At 41.9% G+C, this 17,016-nt stretch overlaps 1 protein-coding gene across 1 annotated transcript in view; it reads right to left on the bottom strand.

The window, feature by feature from the left end:
• PKHD1 (PKHD1 ciliary IPT domain containing fibrocystin/polyductin) overlaps positions 1 to 17,016 on the bottom strand; it is a 272,553-nt gene that overhangs the window by 224,696 nt on the left and 30,841 nt on the right. The window contains exons 22-30 of the mRNA XM_086623983.1: positions 16,837 to 16,991; positions 15,449 to 15,633; positions 14,299 to 14,421; positions 12,597 to 12,702; positions 11,842 to 12,120; positions 8,669 to 8,799; positions 7,746 to 7,881; positions 3,603 to 3,798; positions 2,123 to 2,190 (exon numbers count right to left, since the gene is read on the bottom strand). Coding sequence (XP_086480109.1) covers positions 2,123 to 2,190; positions 3,603 to 3,798; positions 7,746 to 7,881; positions 8,669 to 8,799; positions 11,842 to 12,120; positions 12,597 to 12,702; positions 14,299 to 14,421; positions 15,449 to 15,633; positions 16,837 to 16,991 — 1,379 coding nt within the window. The remainder of the gene's footprint in view (positions 1 to 2,122; positions 2,191 to 3,602; positions 3,799 to 7,745; positions 7,882 to 8,668; positions 8,800 to 11,841; positions 12,121 to 12,596; positions 12,703 to 14,298; positions 14,422 to 15,448; positions 15,634 to 16,836; positions 16,992 to 17,016) is intronic.

The following is a 17,016-nucleotide window of genomic DNA, read 5'->3' on the forward strand; positions in this document are numbered from 1 at the left end:
GCTATGCATTGATAGTTGCTTGACCTTGTGCAGTTCACTGACAAGAAGAGCTAATACCTTGATGAATATTTCCAGCTTTGAGCCTCCCTTACTTATGTGCTTCCAGTCTGCACCATTTAAGACAGGGAGAACAGGCCGAGGAAGAGAAGAGCAGGTCCCTCTCCACTGTCAAAGGCAACCTGACCAGGGCTCCCCATGCATGGGCTGGAGGAAGGTAGGCTGTCTGCTTTCCCCTGTGGTTGCCTGGACGTTTTTATTCCTTGGGCATCTACTTAAGACCACAGAAGATGACAGCAAATGGGTAAACAGACTCTTGGTGTCAACTGGCAGGGTCATTCATAGGGAAATGCAATTCAGGAAGTGTTAGACACAAAGTTATGACCTCCAGTTGAGTCTGTCTAGTGTTGGAAGCTGGAAGACTGTTGTAGAGAAGAATCATCATACACTGTTCCACTCATATAATCTTCCTAAATCATCCTATATTTGAGTTACTCTGGGAAATAGGCTATCTTCAGTCTGATCCAACACAGTTCTACATGGTGGTGGAGTCTTCCTCTCCACATTGACAGGAGAAGCAGCCTTGGGAGGCTCTGCTATCACCCATGTCACTGAGAGTAGGTGCTAATTATCTGGAATAAGCATGAATCCTGATATCTTGATTCATAGAACGTTGTACAGCAGCAGCAGCACTGCCTCCTCAGGTGCTGAAAATAAGCAGCACTGAAGAAGGAGCAGTCTGAATTTTAGGATGTGATAAAGACAAAGATGCAAACCCACCAGCATTCAGAGCCTAATCTCATGCTTCCAAGACCAGAGCTGCCTCCCTTAAAACCAGCTGAAGCCTCTCTCCATCTTCCTTTATCTGCAGTACTGGCACTCCCAGTGCCATGCCTTGCTTCACTCTCTTTATTCATTAAGCCCATGCCCTTCCTTTTCCCATGATCTGGCTGAAAAATAAATTGGTTTATAATGGGGTTCCTTTTCAGTGAGCTCAAATCCTTAATCCAGATGGCCACAGAAGTGTTAGAGATAAAAAAAAGATTAAAGATAATGCAGGGGAAGGACTGGTGCTTTTTGCAGCAATGAGATTTTAAGTCAGTCTGAGCCATTCACAAAACATCAGCCAAAGGGTTAATCGGTTCTTATTTAAATTTCAGTTTACTCTTAAATATGAAAAGAAGGGTGTCATAATAATTATTAATTTTTGGTATAGCTTAATTGTCAAAACCGATAGCCTTTGCTCTCCAAGCTCTATCCATGCTCTCATCTTTCAAGGCTTAAGAACGTCACAAACTGTTGAACTAATCACGTACTGCAAAGCCTCAGAGTTTTTGTATCTTTAAATTTGGTGTGAGCCTGCGACAGCAATCTGCGGAGGAAGTGAAGCTGCATCACAAGAATTTCTCTCTTCTACAAAAGTTTCTAAGGGCTCATGTAAAATTCACTACAGGGGTTCAACTCTCCCCCATTCCCAGTCAAATGACAAAATAAATCAACCACCCCAAATCTGCCTTTTAAAGTTTAAAGTAAAGCTTTTCTTTTTAATTCGGTGATGTTTAGCTCTGAAACATGCTTAAATTACTTCCAATGTTTAAAAGCTTGGAATGGGACTAATAAATATTTCACTTTTGATTAAAATTAACATTGAAAAAAATTTGACTTTTCAACTTAACAAAAATGAATACCTCTTTTGGGATCACTTGAAATTGTTTGCTTCAAACCACAATTGTACTTTGCTTTCCACCTAACCTTCAGATAGAAAGCCTTGAAAGATGGAGGCGTAATGACTGAAAGAAACAGCACAGATGAGTCAGGTGTGGGCGTGCTTTGTTTTCCCAATGGGAACATTCAAGGATACGTGAGCAAATACTTGGGGAAATCAAATTCAAAGCACAGGGACCCTTGAGCCAGCCAACCAGATTGAGGGATGCTCGCTACAATCCCACATTTCCAGACTGCTGCTGTCTACCAGTTGATGTCTGCATAATAAAGGGTCACAGATTTAAAACACTCTCATTTAAACTGATGTGAAACGGGATGCCCTTTCCATTCCTGCAGGAAAACTGTGCCCTTGATCCCTTTAACCTCCATAAGTGGCTGCAGATGTACTGACGCTGTTTACCCAGAAAGGAGCCACAACACGGCTCTATGCTGAAGATCTCCGAGAGGTACTGGATTAATGGCTCAACCCTGAAAAACACAAGTAACATAGAAAGGGATTTTGGGGGGTTGAGTTTTTTTATATCCTTCTCTCCTGCTGAAGTGCTATTCTTTCTTAGAACTCCTCCTAGGTTGGAAGGCCAGACACCCACCTGGCATATCCCCTTTGTTCAATGCCAAAGAGACAAGACCACCCCCCACCCCAAATTTTTCCATGTGATTTGAGCTACATCTATTAGGAACACTATCTTACCAAGTGGCAACCTGTGGGCCAAATTTAGTCCCTGAAGTGCAACTGAATTACCCATCAAAAGAAGAAAAAATGAGGGCTTTTTTTGCCAAACAGATCCCACTGTAGCTATGCCCACAGACAGGAGATGCAAGTGCCTTCCCTCCTTGCATCCTGCCACCAAACAGTGAAGGTAACTGCAGCAAGAGGAGACCAAGACACAACCTCTTGAAGTTCACTCAGATATGGGTATATCTCTGCTTCTATCTCACCTACATGCTCATCATCATTTTCCTCCTCATCACTCTCCTTTCAAAAACATCCCCTGTCCTAAAAAGACATGTTAGAGAAGTAGACCTTCCAAAACCTGCAATCCAGCCCACCAGAGATGAGAGCTGTCTCCTGGGATGACCCATTTCCCTCCTCTCTCTGTCCCCAGAGACAAAGTGATGGTGCTGCTAACAGACTCCAGTATTAGATGAGATGAATCTCTGCATGTCATCTCACCAACCATAGGCTTTCTCCTTCTGTCATTCATTAACGAAACAAGTAGCTTCAGATGGTTTGCAAGAAATAAAAGCAGCTCCTTTCTCCTCAATAACATTACTTAAAGATCATTCCTAATAGCTGCCATGGATGAGGAGCAAAACTGTGTTGCTTGTGAAAGCATTGTTGACCTGAAAGTGGGATGCAGTTTTCCCCCACATTTTAATTCATTTATACCACGTTTATCTAGGCATGAACTTGAAGTGTCACCTTAAAAGATGGAAATAGCATCACTTAAAAATTCTCCAAACAAAGCAATTTTTTATTTCTCAAACTAGCTTTTGTTTTTCTTATGAAAAGTGATTCTTTTCTTGTGCTGTTTTCCTACAGCAGGATTTATCTGCATTTGACCTGAATCTGTGAATACCTTTGATAGCCTGAATATGCATTTTTCATCAAATCAACTGTTTTTTCTGAAATGTTTCTCTTCTGCCTCCTACTGATCCAAGGGGAGTTAATTGACTAGCATTAGCAGTTTGCTGACTTGGGTTCCACAGATCAATAAATGCCTTGATAACTATTCATAATTTTATATCACACAGCAGATTTCACCATTAGGTACAGAATTTGTGAAAACTCTTACCTTTCTTTTCAGATTAAGCCTAAAATACCAAACAGGATGGAGAATTAAATTTATATCTTAAGGAAAGCATGCACATTCACACACCTGTTTGAAGTGATAGCAATGCCATTGATGATGACAGAAACATTGTACCATCCCGCAGACAAGGCTGGAAGCATCACATTAACACCATGGTCCGTCTGCGCCTGGATCTGTGCCCATGAAACCCCAATTTGGACGTTGATATCTGACCCTCGGTAGCTGGCAAACTGGGATATTCCAATCTGAAGCTCCTGACCCCCTGCAGAGAGGAGAATGGATGAAACTTTTTCAGAGTTTTCTGGCAACAGTTATTTTAACACATGTAACTACTGCCCAAGGAAGAGCATAGAGTCTCATCATAGAATAGAATAGAATGCTTTGGGTTGGAAGTGACCTTAAAGATCATCTAGTTCCAACTCTTCCGCCATGGACTGGGACACCTTCCACTAGATCAGGTTGCTCAAAGCTTCATCCAACCCAGCCTTGAACACTTCCAGGGATGGGGCAGCCACAATTTCTCTGGGAAACCTGTTCCAGTGCCTCACCACCCTCACAGGGAAGAACTTCTGCCTTAGATCTCATCTAAATCTATCCTCTTTCAGTTTAAAGCTATTGTCCCTTGTCTTATCAATACATGCCCTTGTAAAAAGTCCTTCTCCAGCTTTCTTGTACCTTTAGGTACTGGAAGGCTGCTAGAAGGTCTCCCTGGAGCCTTCTCCAGCCTGAACGACCCCAACTCTCTCAGCCTGTGTTCACAGCAGAGGTGCTCCAGTCTTCAGATCATCTTTGTGGCCCTCCTCTGGATCCACTCCAAAAGCTCCATGTCCTTCTTATATTGGGGGCCCCAGAGCTGAACGCAGCACCACAGGGGAAGTCTCATGAGAGCAGAGTAGAGGGGCAGAATCCCCTCCCTCGACCTGCTGGCCACGCTGCTTTGGATGCAGCCCAGGATACAGCTGGCTTTCTGGGCTGCAAGTGCATGTTGCCAGCTCATGTTTAGCTTCTCATCAACTAACACTCCCAAGTCGTTTTCCTCTGGGCTGCTCTCAATCCATTCTCTGCCCAAACTGTACTTGTGCTTGGGATTGCCCCAACTCATGTGCAGGACCCTTGCACTTGGCCTTGTTGAGCTTCATGAGGTTCACATAGGCCCACCTCTCAAGCCTGTCATGGTCCCTCTGGATGGCATCCCTTCCCTCCAGTGTTTCGACCCCACCACACAGCTTGGTGTCATCAACAAACTTGCTGAGGGTGCACTCAATCCCACTGTCCATGTCACCAAAGACATTAAACAGTGCCAAACCCAATACTGACCCCTGAAGAACGTCACTCATCACTGGTCTCCACTTGGACATCAAGCCATTAACTGTAACTCTGAGTGCAATCATCTCACCATGACAGAGCAGGTCCAGTCATGTCCATCAGCCAAAACAAAAAATTGAAGACCACAATAGTTCTGTATCCTACTCGTCTCTTGGCCTTCCTCATAAGGTCATCAGCCACTAGGGTTATATTGAGACAGTAGCATTGTGAACTTGGCTACGATCATCCGCTGGTACACAGTCAGGATTTGATCCATATCACCTTACAGTAAATGTCTAACCTATAAATATCTACAGTTGATAAAAGCCAAATCCAGTCTTTCTAAAGCTCACATAAACCGGAGTTCAGGAGTTGTGGGATTTTTCCTAAATCCCTGACAATCATCCAGACCACACTTTTCAGCGCTATGGAGCTAACTTTAACAGAAGCTTCTCAGAGATAAAAGATGATTTCCTTAGTTACCTAAAGTCGGATGCTCATGCATGCTCCAAAGTACCTTGTTTTCAGGAAACATGGCTCTGTTTCCCATTTAAGCTCTGTTGTGAGCCAGATTATATTCTGATGATAGAGGGTACTTTACTTCTGGATGCTGTAGTAATAGAAAATGACAAGGGCAGTGGAGAAGGGTATTTCATAACCTGATTTCCTCCTGAAATAGTTTTAAAATTTAGGGTGGTATGCGTCACTCCAAATAAAAGCATTTTCACTGAGATAGCTATATCTGTAGTTAATGAAGAGATACAGAGCCTTTATGGTATGATTCATCCTATTGTAAGGAAGACATCCATAAGAGCTGTGGTGAATCCCACCACTGAACTACCTACTTCTCTTTATTGACTATGCAAGACATCTAAGCAACAAGGACAGCCTTGTTTAGGAGATGAATCTCGTTCTCCCATCACCTCTGAAGGGTGTGGGTTCAACTGCACAGCAACAGGAATGTAGACCTCCTCTCATCCTGTTCAAGTCCAACTCTCTGCTGTTGTAGACCACTATGTTACATAAATCCCTTTCCTAAATTCATCAAGCAAAATGTGTGAACATCCCTTTACCACCTCACTGAGCCAGCCAGTGAGAAACACTTGTCTACCCAGAGTTTCTCCATAACAGCTGGTGAAGATTAGCTGTCCTAGAGCAGCTTCATTTTTGCCCATTCCTCCTCTTCATTGAGCACACAGCACTTATCCCAGCCACACGGGGAGGTGGTCTGGAGCAGCTCGTCTACCTTACTCTCTCACCTTGTCTTAATCAAAATTAACTTCTATAGGTTGATGCATCCTAACTAGAGATTCAGATCTGAGTAGCAATTTTGTCTCCCAAACAAAGGCCAGGGTCACTTGGCTTTAGCATCGTCCTCAAAGCAGACACAGTCACTGGTACAACTCAGCTCCACAGCCTCAGCTTTGAAGAAGTCTCTGCCTTCTGTGAAGCAGGAGAGTTTCTACTAACCTCTCCTCACCTACCAGCTCCTCTAAGTAGGTCTTGAAGCCAGTACTTTTCCAATTCTGCATGCACAGAGTCAAATAAAGTTTGAAAGCCTGCGAAGTTGAATACATTAATAGCGTGAACTCTTTGGACTCTTGGTCAATTGTCAGCTTAATCCTAGATGCCTGGAAGGCATCAGTGTAATTTATTTATTCTTTTTATTATATAGGAGGAAAATTATATTAAAAGACGAAGTCGTGGAGGTTCTGAATAGAAGATTGAACTCGGCCACACCACCATTCACAAGACGCTGTAACATTAAGGAATTCCTTGCACCTGGGCTGCCTGCGGCTAGAAAAATCTCCCCTTGGTGCTATCGTATCTGAATAATATTCAGATGATAAAGGACGTTTTCTCTTATTTATGTATTCTGGAGTAATAGAAAATAACAAGGGCATTTGGGGAAAGAAATAGAAACACTGAGCACACAGTGCATCTTATCACTGGCACAGTCACCTCGCTCCTTGCATCCCCACCGAGTCCAGTCAAACTGCTGAGCTGGGGGGAGGTTTATTACGGTGTGCACTGGAAAGGTTGTAAAAAGAAAAAAAAAAAAGATCATTGCACACTTGGAGGAATAGGGATGGGTTTTGTAAGAAAGCAGGAATATTTCTGTCTTCCTGTCTTCCTTGTTCTTTCTCAAATACTAGAATTTGGTACAACACAGAAGTATAGTAAACCTTCTTCCTAAAAGACTTGTCTGTCTGTAAGTGGCCATCATTCACTATTAATGTTTTCTATTCTCAATGCCCAGTCAAACCCTTGTGGGGAAAAAAAAAGCAGGAAAATGAGCGAAAAAAAACCCAATCCCACAGGAATGCTAAATGCTCCATCAGAACTAGTTGGGATTTTGCTTCCACAAAGTCCATGAAGTCTATGCTCACACTCTAAAGTAACAGATAAGGTCAAACTGGAAGAAACAGTTTGGCTTGGAAATAAGAACTAGAGAGACAAGAGTTGCCTCTCTTCTGCTTTCAGAAACCCAAAACACCCATCACGCACTTTATGATCAACCCTCTAGGATTCTGGAGGACACTCTCTAGAGCTCTTTTCTCTTGTCATGGCTGAATCTGTTACCAAGAACAAATAAACCAGATAATTTCAGAGCAGAGTTAGAGAAACATGACACCAAAGGAGCACTATACCACAACCAGCATCCTGTTGATATCATCCACACTGGCTTAAGACAAGCAACTCATTATCTCATGTGTGCTAGAGTAAAACTTAAAACAATCAGGACTGATCAAGACTAACAGGAAACGTGGGGGCTACCAGTTAAAAGAAATAAACACACAACAAAACCCAGTGTCAGATCATCAAACTCCATAGACCCCACCATCATCAGCAGTAAGAACACTTCTACAGCTGATGCCCAATACATGTCTGCATCCTTTTCACCTGCTATGCCACTTCTGTTTCTGCTCAGTGATACAACAGCAGGGTTTAAGGAAGGATCATACTGGAACAAGTTGGTTAGTGTTGTTGATTGGTACCCGGAAATTAGTGTCACATGGACATCAGCTTCTTCTGTCCCCTAGAAACAGGAATTAAAATAATGTCAGGGATAAGAATGCACTAATGAAAAAATAATTCCCTATATTCCTGCATCTCCCATATCTAACACGACAGGCACACGGGCACTGATGAAATTTGTACATATGGACTCTACTTCAACACGTACAGCTACATTGTCTTTAAAGGGACATCTATGGAGAGTTATAAACCTTAAAACAATTCCAGACTTTGCAGATTTTTATTTGCTATATTCATACTAGTAAATTAAACAGTGGCGAGTTACAGGCATAGACAGTTATCCCTACGCTTAAACTGTTAGCATTGCCCTGGGTATACTTTTGCCATGCAGTAAAGAGCACTGCAGCTACCAAACCCTAGGTGTGTTTTTGCACAACACACAGATAATGTCCAGAAGAGGTCTGAACGCGAAGTAGAAGATCTGGAGCTAAAGAAGGTTCAACAATGTGAGCAAGAGCAATTGTCCAAGGCATATTTAATCTGCTAGTAGACAACTCAAAGTGGAGACATGCAATTTTGCTGGAGTTTAAAGCCCCAGGTTTGTTTATGTGAGGCTTAGCTAATAATGATGTAATCTGAATTTTTTGCTGTTTCACTGGTTTTCATGAATCACCTATCTGTCTATTGTTTATTAAGCTGGTCTAAGCTGTAGGTGGAGTCTGTGTTAAATTATCCCGCATTCAAGACTTGGCTGACTCTTTGCCCTTCCCTCAGTGTAGCTAGGGACAGGAAAACATAGAAAGGCCTATAGGCTGTTGACTGTTCCCCAAAAAAATGTGGTTTCTTACCCGAGAGGGAACTTTACATTCAATTCTTGTTGAATTTCGGTCATCCTCCAAAATTGGGCAAGGCTGAGATCCAAACAACACCAAGTTCACCCCTTCCAGATTGTTTCCCCTAAGAACCACTCTCAGTCCTCCTACAAAACCAATTATTGTTACGTTCAAGATGAGGAATGATATTTTTTATATGCAAAGAATTCTTTATTAATAGGTGACTACAAGAAGGAGTACTGTCTCTCAGCTGACCTGATGATGATCTATTTCCACCTTGCTGTGCCTAGTAGCATCCTGCCTTTCACTAGAGATCCTTCTTGTTTACTATTTGAATTCTTATCCATGGCACAGGAGAGGACTGGGTTTGTTTCTTGGTTTATTTTTTAATGACATGCTTATTTTAGCCAGCAAGGTCTGGCCTGTGATCTCAACCTTAGAAAGATCCCCAGCCCAAGACTGAAATAAGGAAGGAAGGAAGAAGCACTAAGAATGGAAAATGAGCTTAACACAGCAGGTGCTTTCACAGTTCAAATAGCTGCCAAGCACCCTGCTGTCAAAAAAGCCTGTAGCATGTGTCTAGGAAACTTAGGGTAGAAAGGGGACTTGGCAGGGCTTGAGACTTAGCAGAGTTGTGAGGAAAGTCATGGAGGGCTTAATTCTGCAAAGCACTGAGTTTTCCTTTGTGCCAGCCAGAGCTGAGCCTCTTCAAGCACATGCAGGATCATATCCAACACAAGTCAGACTTGCACTTGATCTTTCTGCAGCACACAATTCCAATGCAAATAGTCAAGGGGACCCACTGCTTTTTCATGTAACTAGAAGATTTGGTGATGTTTCAAAGAGAAACAGAAAACAGAACAGGAATGGACATTAATGACAATTCTAACCTGGATTTTGTTCTTTGATGCAGTTCAGAAACAAATTTTTTTAAAAAAGAAAGAAATTTTGCTTGAAACTTACAGCTGTTTGGTCTAGTTATCAGTACTGCGGAGTTTTAGGACTATGGCTGGACAGACTGATGGCTCAGACAGGAACTTTATTAACACAGTGTGTATGTGTTAGTATGGCTATAATACAAACCAAATGAGCTTTTACAATGCTTTTCATGTGTGATGTAAGTAAACTTATATGGTAAAGCCATTATATATTGATGGTAGAGTCACTTGTACCTTTTCCTCAAAGCCCCATTTCCTGCTAATTCTTTAAAACACCAGTGAAGTCTACAAGTCTAATTTTCTAAGTTTTTTTTCTGACTGGAAACAAAACCAAACAACAGTAATAAGGTATGTTAACAGCAAGCTCCTTTTATGCACCAGAGCACGGTAGTATCTTCAGAAAGGCATCCCATGCTTACAGAGTTAGGTCACAGGGAAATCCCAGCACAGCACCACCGAGACCAGTGATATTTGGACAAGAGGGACCTGATGCAGCAAAGTGCATGATGCTTCCTTGGCTTCCTCTCCTGTAACGTTAAGTTTGCAGAGACAGAAACAGCAAGAACTCAAAACTGAAGCCACTTGGCTAATGAGATCGTTGTCAGATAAGGAGCCTCAGATTTAGAGTTCAAAATCCACGTGTGTTGTAAAGGCTGATGCTCTTAAGTTTTGATATCTACACTTATATCCATACACAATGAAATACTGCATATGTGCACTTTACGATGAGATTGAAGAGAGGTATTTTAAATGGAAGAAATTAAAAACACAGATGGAAGCTGTAATTCTTTCCAATTATAAATGTTCAAGGCATATGTAATGTAAGATAGCATTATACTTGCTTTCTTTTTAATGGGTGACAGATCACTGTAATTGGGAGAAGAACTGGATTGTCAGTGAAGGAAATGAGAAACAAGTCCCAGGCACTAAAACTTGTCACTGCTGTTTTTTTCCTTTGTCTTTTTTTCTTTTTTTAATAAATTAAAGCAGTGAGTATCAACCTTATGTACCCTTATATGACTCTCCCACTGGAAGGGAAGATTTAAAAAAAGAAAGAAAAAGGTTAGACTATCTTTCTTACTATACACTCCAACAAAACAAAGAAAAGAGGTGGCCATAACTTCTTGCTTTCCAGCTTAGGAACCCTGCATTCTCTGAAGACCATCCCACTGCTCATCCACAGAGGTTCACAGACCTCAGTCCCTTCCTCTGCTTGCTCCAAGGTTGCTGACCATGACAACCAATTCTCCAAGCCACATGGCTAAGCTGGCTTCATGCTGCACCTAGGCCAGTACTCTTGCTCTCGGTGATGTTTGTTAGCATGAACTCAAAGCACCTCAGTAATGAAACTAGGAGGTTTCCAGACAAAATATGGATGACTTTTACTGTCAGAGCTGATCTGGGTAATGTTGTTTCTAGATGCATTCCTAGCTGCTTACTAACAAGCCATATGCTGAGACCATTGGTCCTAACTGCACAACCCAGGTGTGTAGAGTATTCTGCACATTTCTCATTGGTTTGGGGAGGCTCTTCTCTCTCCTAAAAAAGGGTAGCTCTTTACAGCCTTTGGTTTGGCTTCGCTACAGTTGGCTAGGCACCTTGCTAGGACTTCCAGATGAAGTCCTCTCATCTATGTCATGTACAGGGCAGGTAAGAGAGTCATGATAGTCCTCTGGCCCCAGAGTCCTGTGGAAAATCTTCCAAGCTCTTGTCTTCAGGGAGAGACTAGATCACCCCTTATTTCCTCTTCTGATTCAAGAAGAAAAGGTGCTATGGGAATGGAAGTTTAACTTGAGCTTCTCTAGGTTTCTCAGTTTTGTATCTAAACACAGATGAGTTTTCCATTTTATCCCTCAGAATATGAATTCATTTCAACTGAACTGAGATGAAGCAAAGTTTAGCCATTTCACAATTAGGCCACATGAATCCAAATACTACAAAGCTATGTGTCAAATAGGTGTGGAAAGATGAGTCATAAAACATTAATAGCCTTCTAGGTTGTTGGAATAAATATATCTGCACTTGAACTTACAATTCTCAAGCAAAACTAGTCATGAAACTGCCTCCATGAAGAACCAAGCAAAGCCTATCGCTCAAGAAACTTGCCCCAGTGGTTTGGGGTACACACAGTATGTCCACCCATATTGTGTCTTTTTGATAGTCAAAGTACAGAAGAACTGAAACACATCATGAAGAGCAAAAAGCAGAAAACAGATATACCGTTAGAGCTGGTCTGGCATTCAGACCTACCGATCTCTGAAGCTGTAGAAGGTTCAATAGCTACCAGCTTTGGGTCAACTCTTAGGAAGATGCCTTCTCCTGTGCTGTCATTGAGTGCGAAGCCATAAGGTCTCACCAGTAGTGTCACCTGGTAGACTCCGACGGGCAGCCTCTCCATCTGGCAAACCACTTTAGTTTGATTCAACGTCATGATGTGGCAGGTCTTGTTGTTCACCTTTACCTGCAGGGCTGGTATCTCCTCAGTGAAGCCAGCTCCACTGATAACTACTGTGGCCTGAGATCCATCATCTGAAGGAATATAATCAAGACAACGACTCATGAATTTTGGTGTAGCAATGCCAAGGATTTACTTTCAACAAACAGTTAAAAGTTTTTATCATTTTCATCAGGACTTCATAAAAAGCACATCGATGATCTCTCATTGTCCCTCAATGTCTATTCCTGCCTGTTCCTATTCAACTGTTACTTTTTTCTTAAATTACTATTAAGGATAACTTGAGCCAAAAGCCACTTTCCACTTTAAGCACCAAACTTATCATTATTTATCTCTCCTTTATGCCTCTATTATCTTCTTGTTGATGTAAAAACATGTCTGTACTATGTATTTTAAGACTGGAACTGATTAGAATTGTCCCACTAGAAAGTGCAGTTTCCATAAAATCAGAAATTTCCAAAATAATACATACATGCACACATCAGCAACTGGCAGATCTTTTTCACTGAACAGAATTTTGCCGTTTTGCTCAGACACAACGCCCCGTTACCTGATGAATACTCCACATCACTGACCAAAGGTGTCAATTCCTGGCTCAACTGGAAAGAGCATGAACCAGAACAGTTTGCAGGGACATCATTCACCACCACCACCACCTGGAGACAGAGAAGAAGGTTACTCTAAAGCTGGGAAGGGAAGAGCTGTTTTCTAGAAATGCATCTACCTAGCAGACCTGCACAGAGATGCCGGTAGCCACACTAAGCTACCAACAACGCGCTGGCTGTGCCAGTGCAGAGCACAGTCAGACAGCTGTTTATCCTGCTGCAGTCTCATTATAACTTTAATTGCAAAGCTTGCTAGGACTCAATTTTAGGCGAAGCAGAGAACAGCTTTGGAAGCTGTATCACTAGCTTTTCTTGGTGTCTGCAGGATCCTACCCTCCCATCCAGCTGGGACCTATAGCTCCTCCCAACTCCTGTTCTTCTAGTCATCCATTGAAGACCCCGCTTGCCATATACCCTCATTCTTCCCACCCTGACATGTTATTATTATATTTAAAGCACCCTGTAAGACTAATTAGAATCAATCTCAGAATGTGTCTTTTCAGCATGCAGCCCTCAATTATTTTTTTTTTCCTCCTTGTTGTTCATGCTGAAACAAGAAAGCTGGGCTGTGACCTTGATATTTAGCACGAGACATCAAAAGATATCTCTTCTGAGATCTTGATATCTCAGAAGAGTCAACTGGCAAAGCACAAGGCATAGGAGAAGCCTCTTCATCTCTCTTTCAGGTATCAAGGGTGTGCCTGGAGGGTACACCAACGCCTGCAAAAAGCAAAAGCAGACTGTCTCCAAGAAACTCAAAAAGCACAGAGTTGTGAAGTACTCTGCTTGAAGAGTGACGCAATAATTAGAGGGACATTTTTACACTTGCTGCTAGCAGCAAACCGAATACAGCTTTAAAACCAAAGATTGCTGCTGCTGTTCTTGTTTCATTTGGCCTACTTGAGGGTATGTCTGCACCACAGATGGCAGAGATATGGTAGATAGTTGAGCACTTGAAGCAGGGCAGTCCTCATGTCTGGGGAACAGGCTCACTGTAAAAAAGCAGGATGACCTAACCTCAAGTGCTGCACAGCTGGGTTTCAAGCACATCCAGGATCATCCTGTTATCACTACAGTACTCAGGAGTTTTTGCTGGAAGAGCAACGTACACTGCTCTGCAACATCTAAGAGCAGAATTTGTAAACATTCGTCCATCCAGCAGACTCATTCAGCCAGGAAGCCTTCCTTGCTGCCTTTTCACAGATGAAGAATTGAGATCCACAGAGGCTGAGAGACTTGCCTCATTCACAGATTAGTACCGCAGCCACCATCTCATTTACTCTGCTTATCAGTGTAACAGCTGGAACACTGCAGATGAATCGTGTCATTCCCAAGTTTGGCAGCCAGCACCATGGGACCCAGCACAGGCTGGAATCCAGAGATGACAACAGCTGTTGGCCACAGTCTCAAAAGAAATAAATTGTCTTCTGTCACTCATGATGACCATTCTCACCATCTGCAATAGCTCTTGGAGCAAAGTCCTGCTCAACAAACCAGGGAGCAGAATCTGATCAATTTATGGCAAAGCACAGAACAGCACATTTCTGAAAGTATTTAGTGGCAGAAGTAGGTACCTGAACACCTTGTGAGATTTCTGGGTCTACATGACCAAAGTGCATCAATAGGAAGCGCGACACCATATCTCACCTGAGTTTTGTTATTGAAAGTAGCAAGCATGTCCCCAAATATTGGCTCAATAAACACACCTCCATCATAAACCACACGGCTAGAAACAGTTGGCTTCAAACCCACAAGTTTTTCAGCAGAGACCTGGCAAAGAATAAAGAGTTTAAGTTTCTTGTCCTTTTCCTTCCTGTGATCTTAAATTAAAACTATTCCCCCAGAGTTCATACAGAGTCTTTATAAGGCAGCAAATAACTCCTGGAAGTCTCTTCTCAAGCTTCTTCCTTGACTCCTGTCTCCAGGTCTAAATCTTCATTACCCAAAACTTCACAACACCTCCCTGTTTCCATCCTTACCTTGCAGGCAAGAAACTGAGGCAAAGAGATTCAGGAGCCAGGTTTGCAAATAAATTTCTAATACTCAGTAATATCATTTGGAATTAAGCATGGAAAGAGCTTTGAACATCTGCTTCTTAAAGACATAACTTTGTGTGAAACAGAAGCCTGTGCTACAGCTGAAGATGCAGCTCAACCTTTTTTCACCATTCAGGCCAATGTCTTGAGCATGAGAACTAGTTGCTTTGAAGATAATTTTACACTTTTAGAAGCTGGATATACAAATAAATATTTTTTCTTTTGGGGGAAGGAAGCAGTCTGAGTCCTTATTCAAAAAAGAGCCTTCTACTTGAAGCAAAACTTAAACAACAGCTCTTGGGATGGGAGAGTGTGAACTGAACCTTCATCTGAGACTTATGAGAACCAGATATGAAGCCATACAGAATAGTTCTCAGGAAAAGACCTTCTTGGCCCATAAATGATGCCACAAGCCTATAATGAGGTTCAGTTACTGTACTGAAATATTAACATTATAGTAACTTTCACTTCAGTGTAACAGTCCCTGTTCTGCAGAACTGTAACAAGGCACAGAAATTACATTCTCGCCTCCTCATTTTGAAGCACAGACTCTGAGGATGTAATTTCTCCTCCTGTAACTACAATTTCTTTTTAAGTCATCTAATCTGGAATTTGCTTAAGCTGCTATTCCTGACAGGAAGACATTTATCTTAAGGTCCCACAGGCGTCTGCATAAAAACAAATGCTGGGAAAATGAATCACCAAAGCCAAAGACATTGAATGGGGCTCAAAGTGGGTGCTAGTAAAAGAAACTACTGTACATTGATAACATTGGGCAAGTCCCCAGTTTTTGTTTTCCATGTCAGCGTCCAGATGCTTTCATAGCAAGAGTTTGAGTCTTTGGTCACAATGAAGTCACTGCTGTTGAAGTATGGGGCTGTAGAGTTATCTACATTGTCTTGTAAAAGCTTGCGGAGGCGGTGGGAGGAGATGTGCACTGAAACATCTGCAAAAGACATTAGAAAAAAAAAATATTCTCATTCCTAGGAGAGCACATCTACCTGCTCCTAGGAAAGAAAGATGTCTCATTATTAGTGTGAGGCTGTTGCAGTTCAAACATCTGTTAACTGCCAAAAAGCAGCAAAGGGAAATTTACTGGGTCCCAAATCCCAAAAGATCTGCACCATTTAATAGCTTAGAAAATCTAGAAACATCTCTCCAGTTGGGACCACCAGAAGTTTTTTCTAAGTAATACTTTTCATTATACGCAACATACATTTTTGGGAGACATGAAATTTCAGTGTGCAAGTCCTGTTCCTTCAAAATAGAAGTTTAGAAACTTCCTAGATGAGAGGGATATGGAGAGAGTCAGGTTCTCAAGAACATTGTGTAGAGTTCAAGCCCAAATAAGTACAAATGTGTTCTTTCTTTTGACATAAATACCCATAGCCATTCAAAGCTGTAGATACAATAAATCTCTCTAATTCTTACAAAAGAGGAAAGCACAAGACCTGAGAACAGGGTAAGAGGAATAAAGTACATTTTTAAAAGATGATATTCAAAGCAGGGCGCTATTGAGAGAGCCTTCAGCTACTGTAAGATAATCTTAAGTGATATCATGGAGAAAATAGTTATTTCACAAATATTTTAAGGCTGAATTTTCCTATTTTATTATTTGATTTTGTAACTGAGTCACCAGTTTCTCAGTGAAGAATTTAATCATTGGCCTTGCTCAGATTAACCTGTTCACTTTCTTTCTAAGCCTCTTTATTTAAACCAAACACAAGAAAATCTAGCTCATAAAAGGTGACTAATTCAAGTCAAGAAATTCAATGCACAAAAGCTTTTGCGATATCTGTAAACCAATAACCAGAAGCACATATGCTGGAAAAACATCAGCATAATGAAAACATGGTATGTAACATCTCAATTCAGGATCTGACCCAAAGTTCTTTAACATTAAGGAAAGCACTTCATAGTGGCTGTACGCATTTTGGAACAACCCCACACCCAACATCAAGAAATACTGCCCTGCCTATAATCCCTAACTCACATCTTGAAGGACATCAAATGCAAAGATCTGGCAACTATCACAATGGGTTTAACCTGCCAGCCTGTACCCCGAGCATTTCCAAGGTTCAACAATGTCTCTGCTTCACTTGGCTTCCCACAAAGGAAATCCGGGACCTGTACTTGCATCTCGTCTTACCTGATATGACTGTGTTGGCCAAGTGGATGCAGAAAGTCCCTCCAAGAGGTGGAGATGACTCTTGCAGTCTCTGAATGGTGAGGCTAACTCTCACATCCTCCGTGGAGACATACAGGTGGCCATATTCCTTAGAGTCCTCCCCAAGCAGAGCACCTCTGTGTGACAGAGAGGGTTTACATG

Source organism: Tauraco erythrolophus, chromosome 2, assembly GCF_009769465.1.
Source record: "Tauraco erythrolophus isolate bTauEry1 chromosome 2, bTauEry1.pri, whole genome shotgun sequence".
NCBI classification, from domain to species: domain Eukaryota; kingdom Metazoa; phylum Chordata; class Aves; order Musophagiformes; family Musophagidae; genus Tauraco; species Tauraco erythrolophus.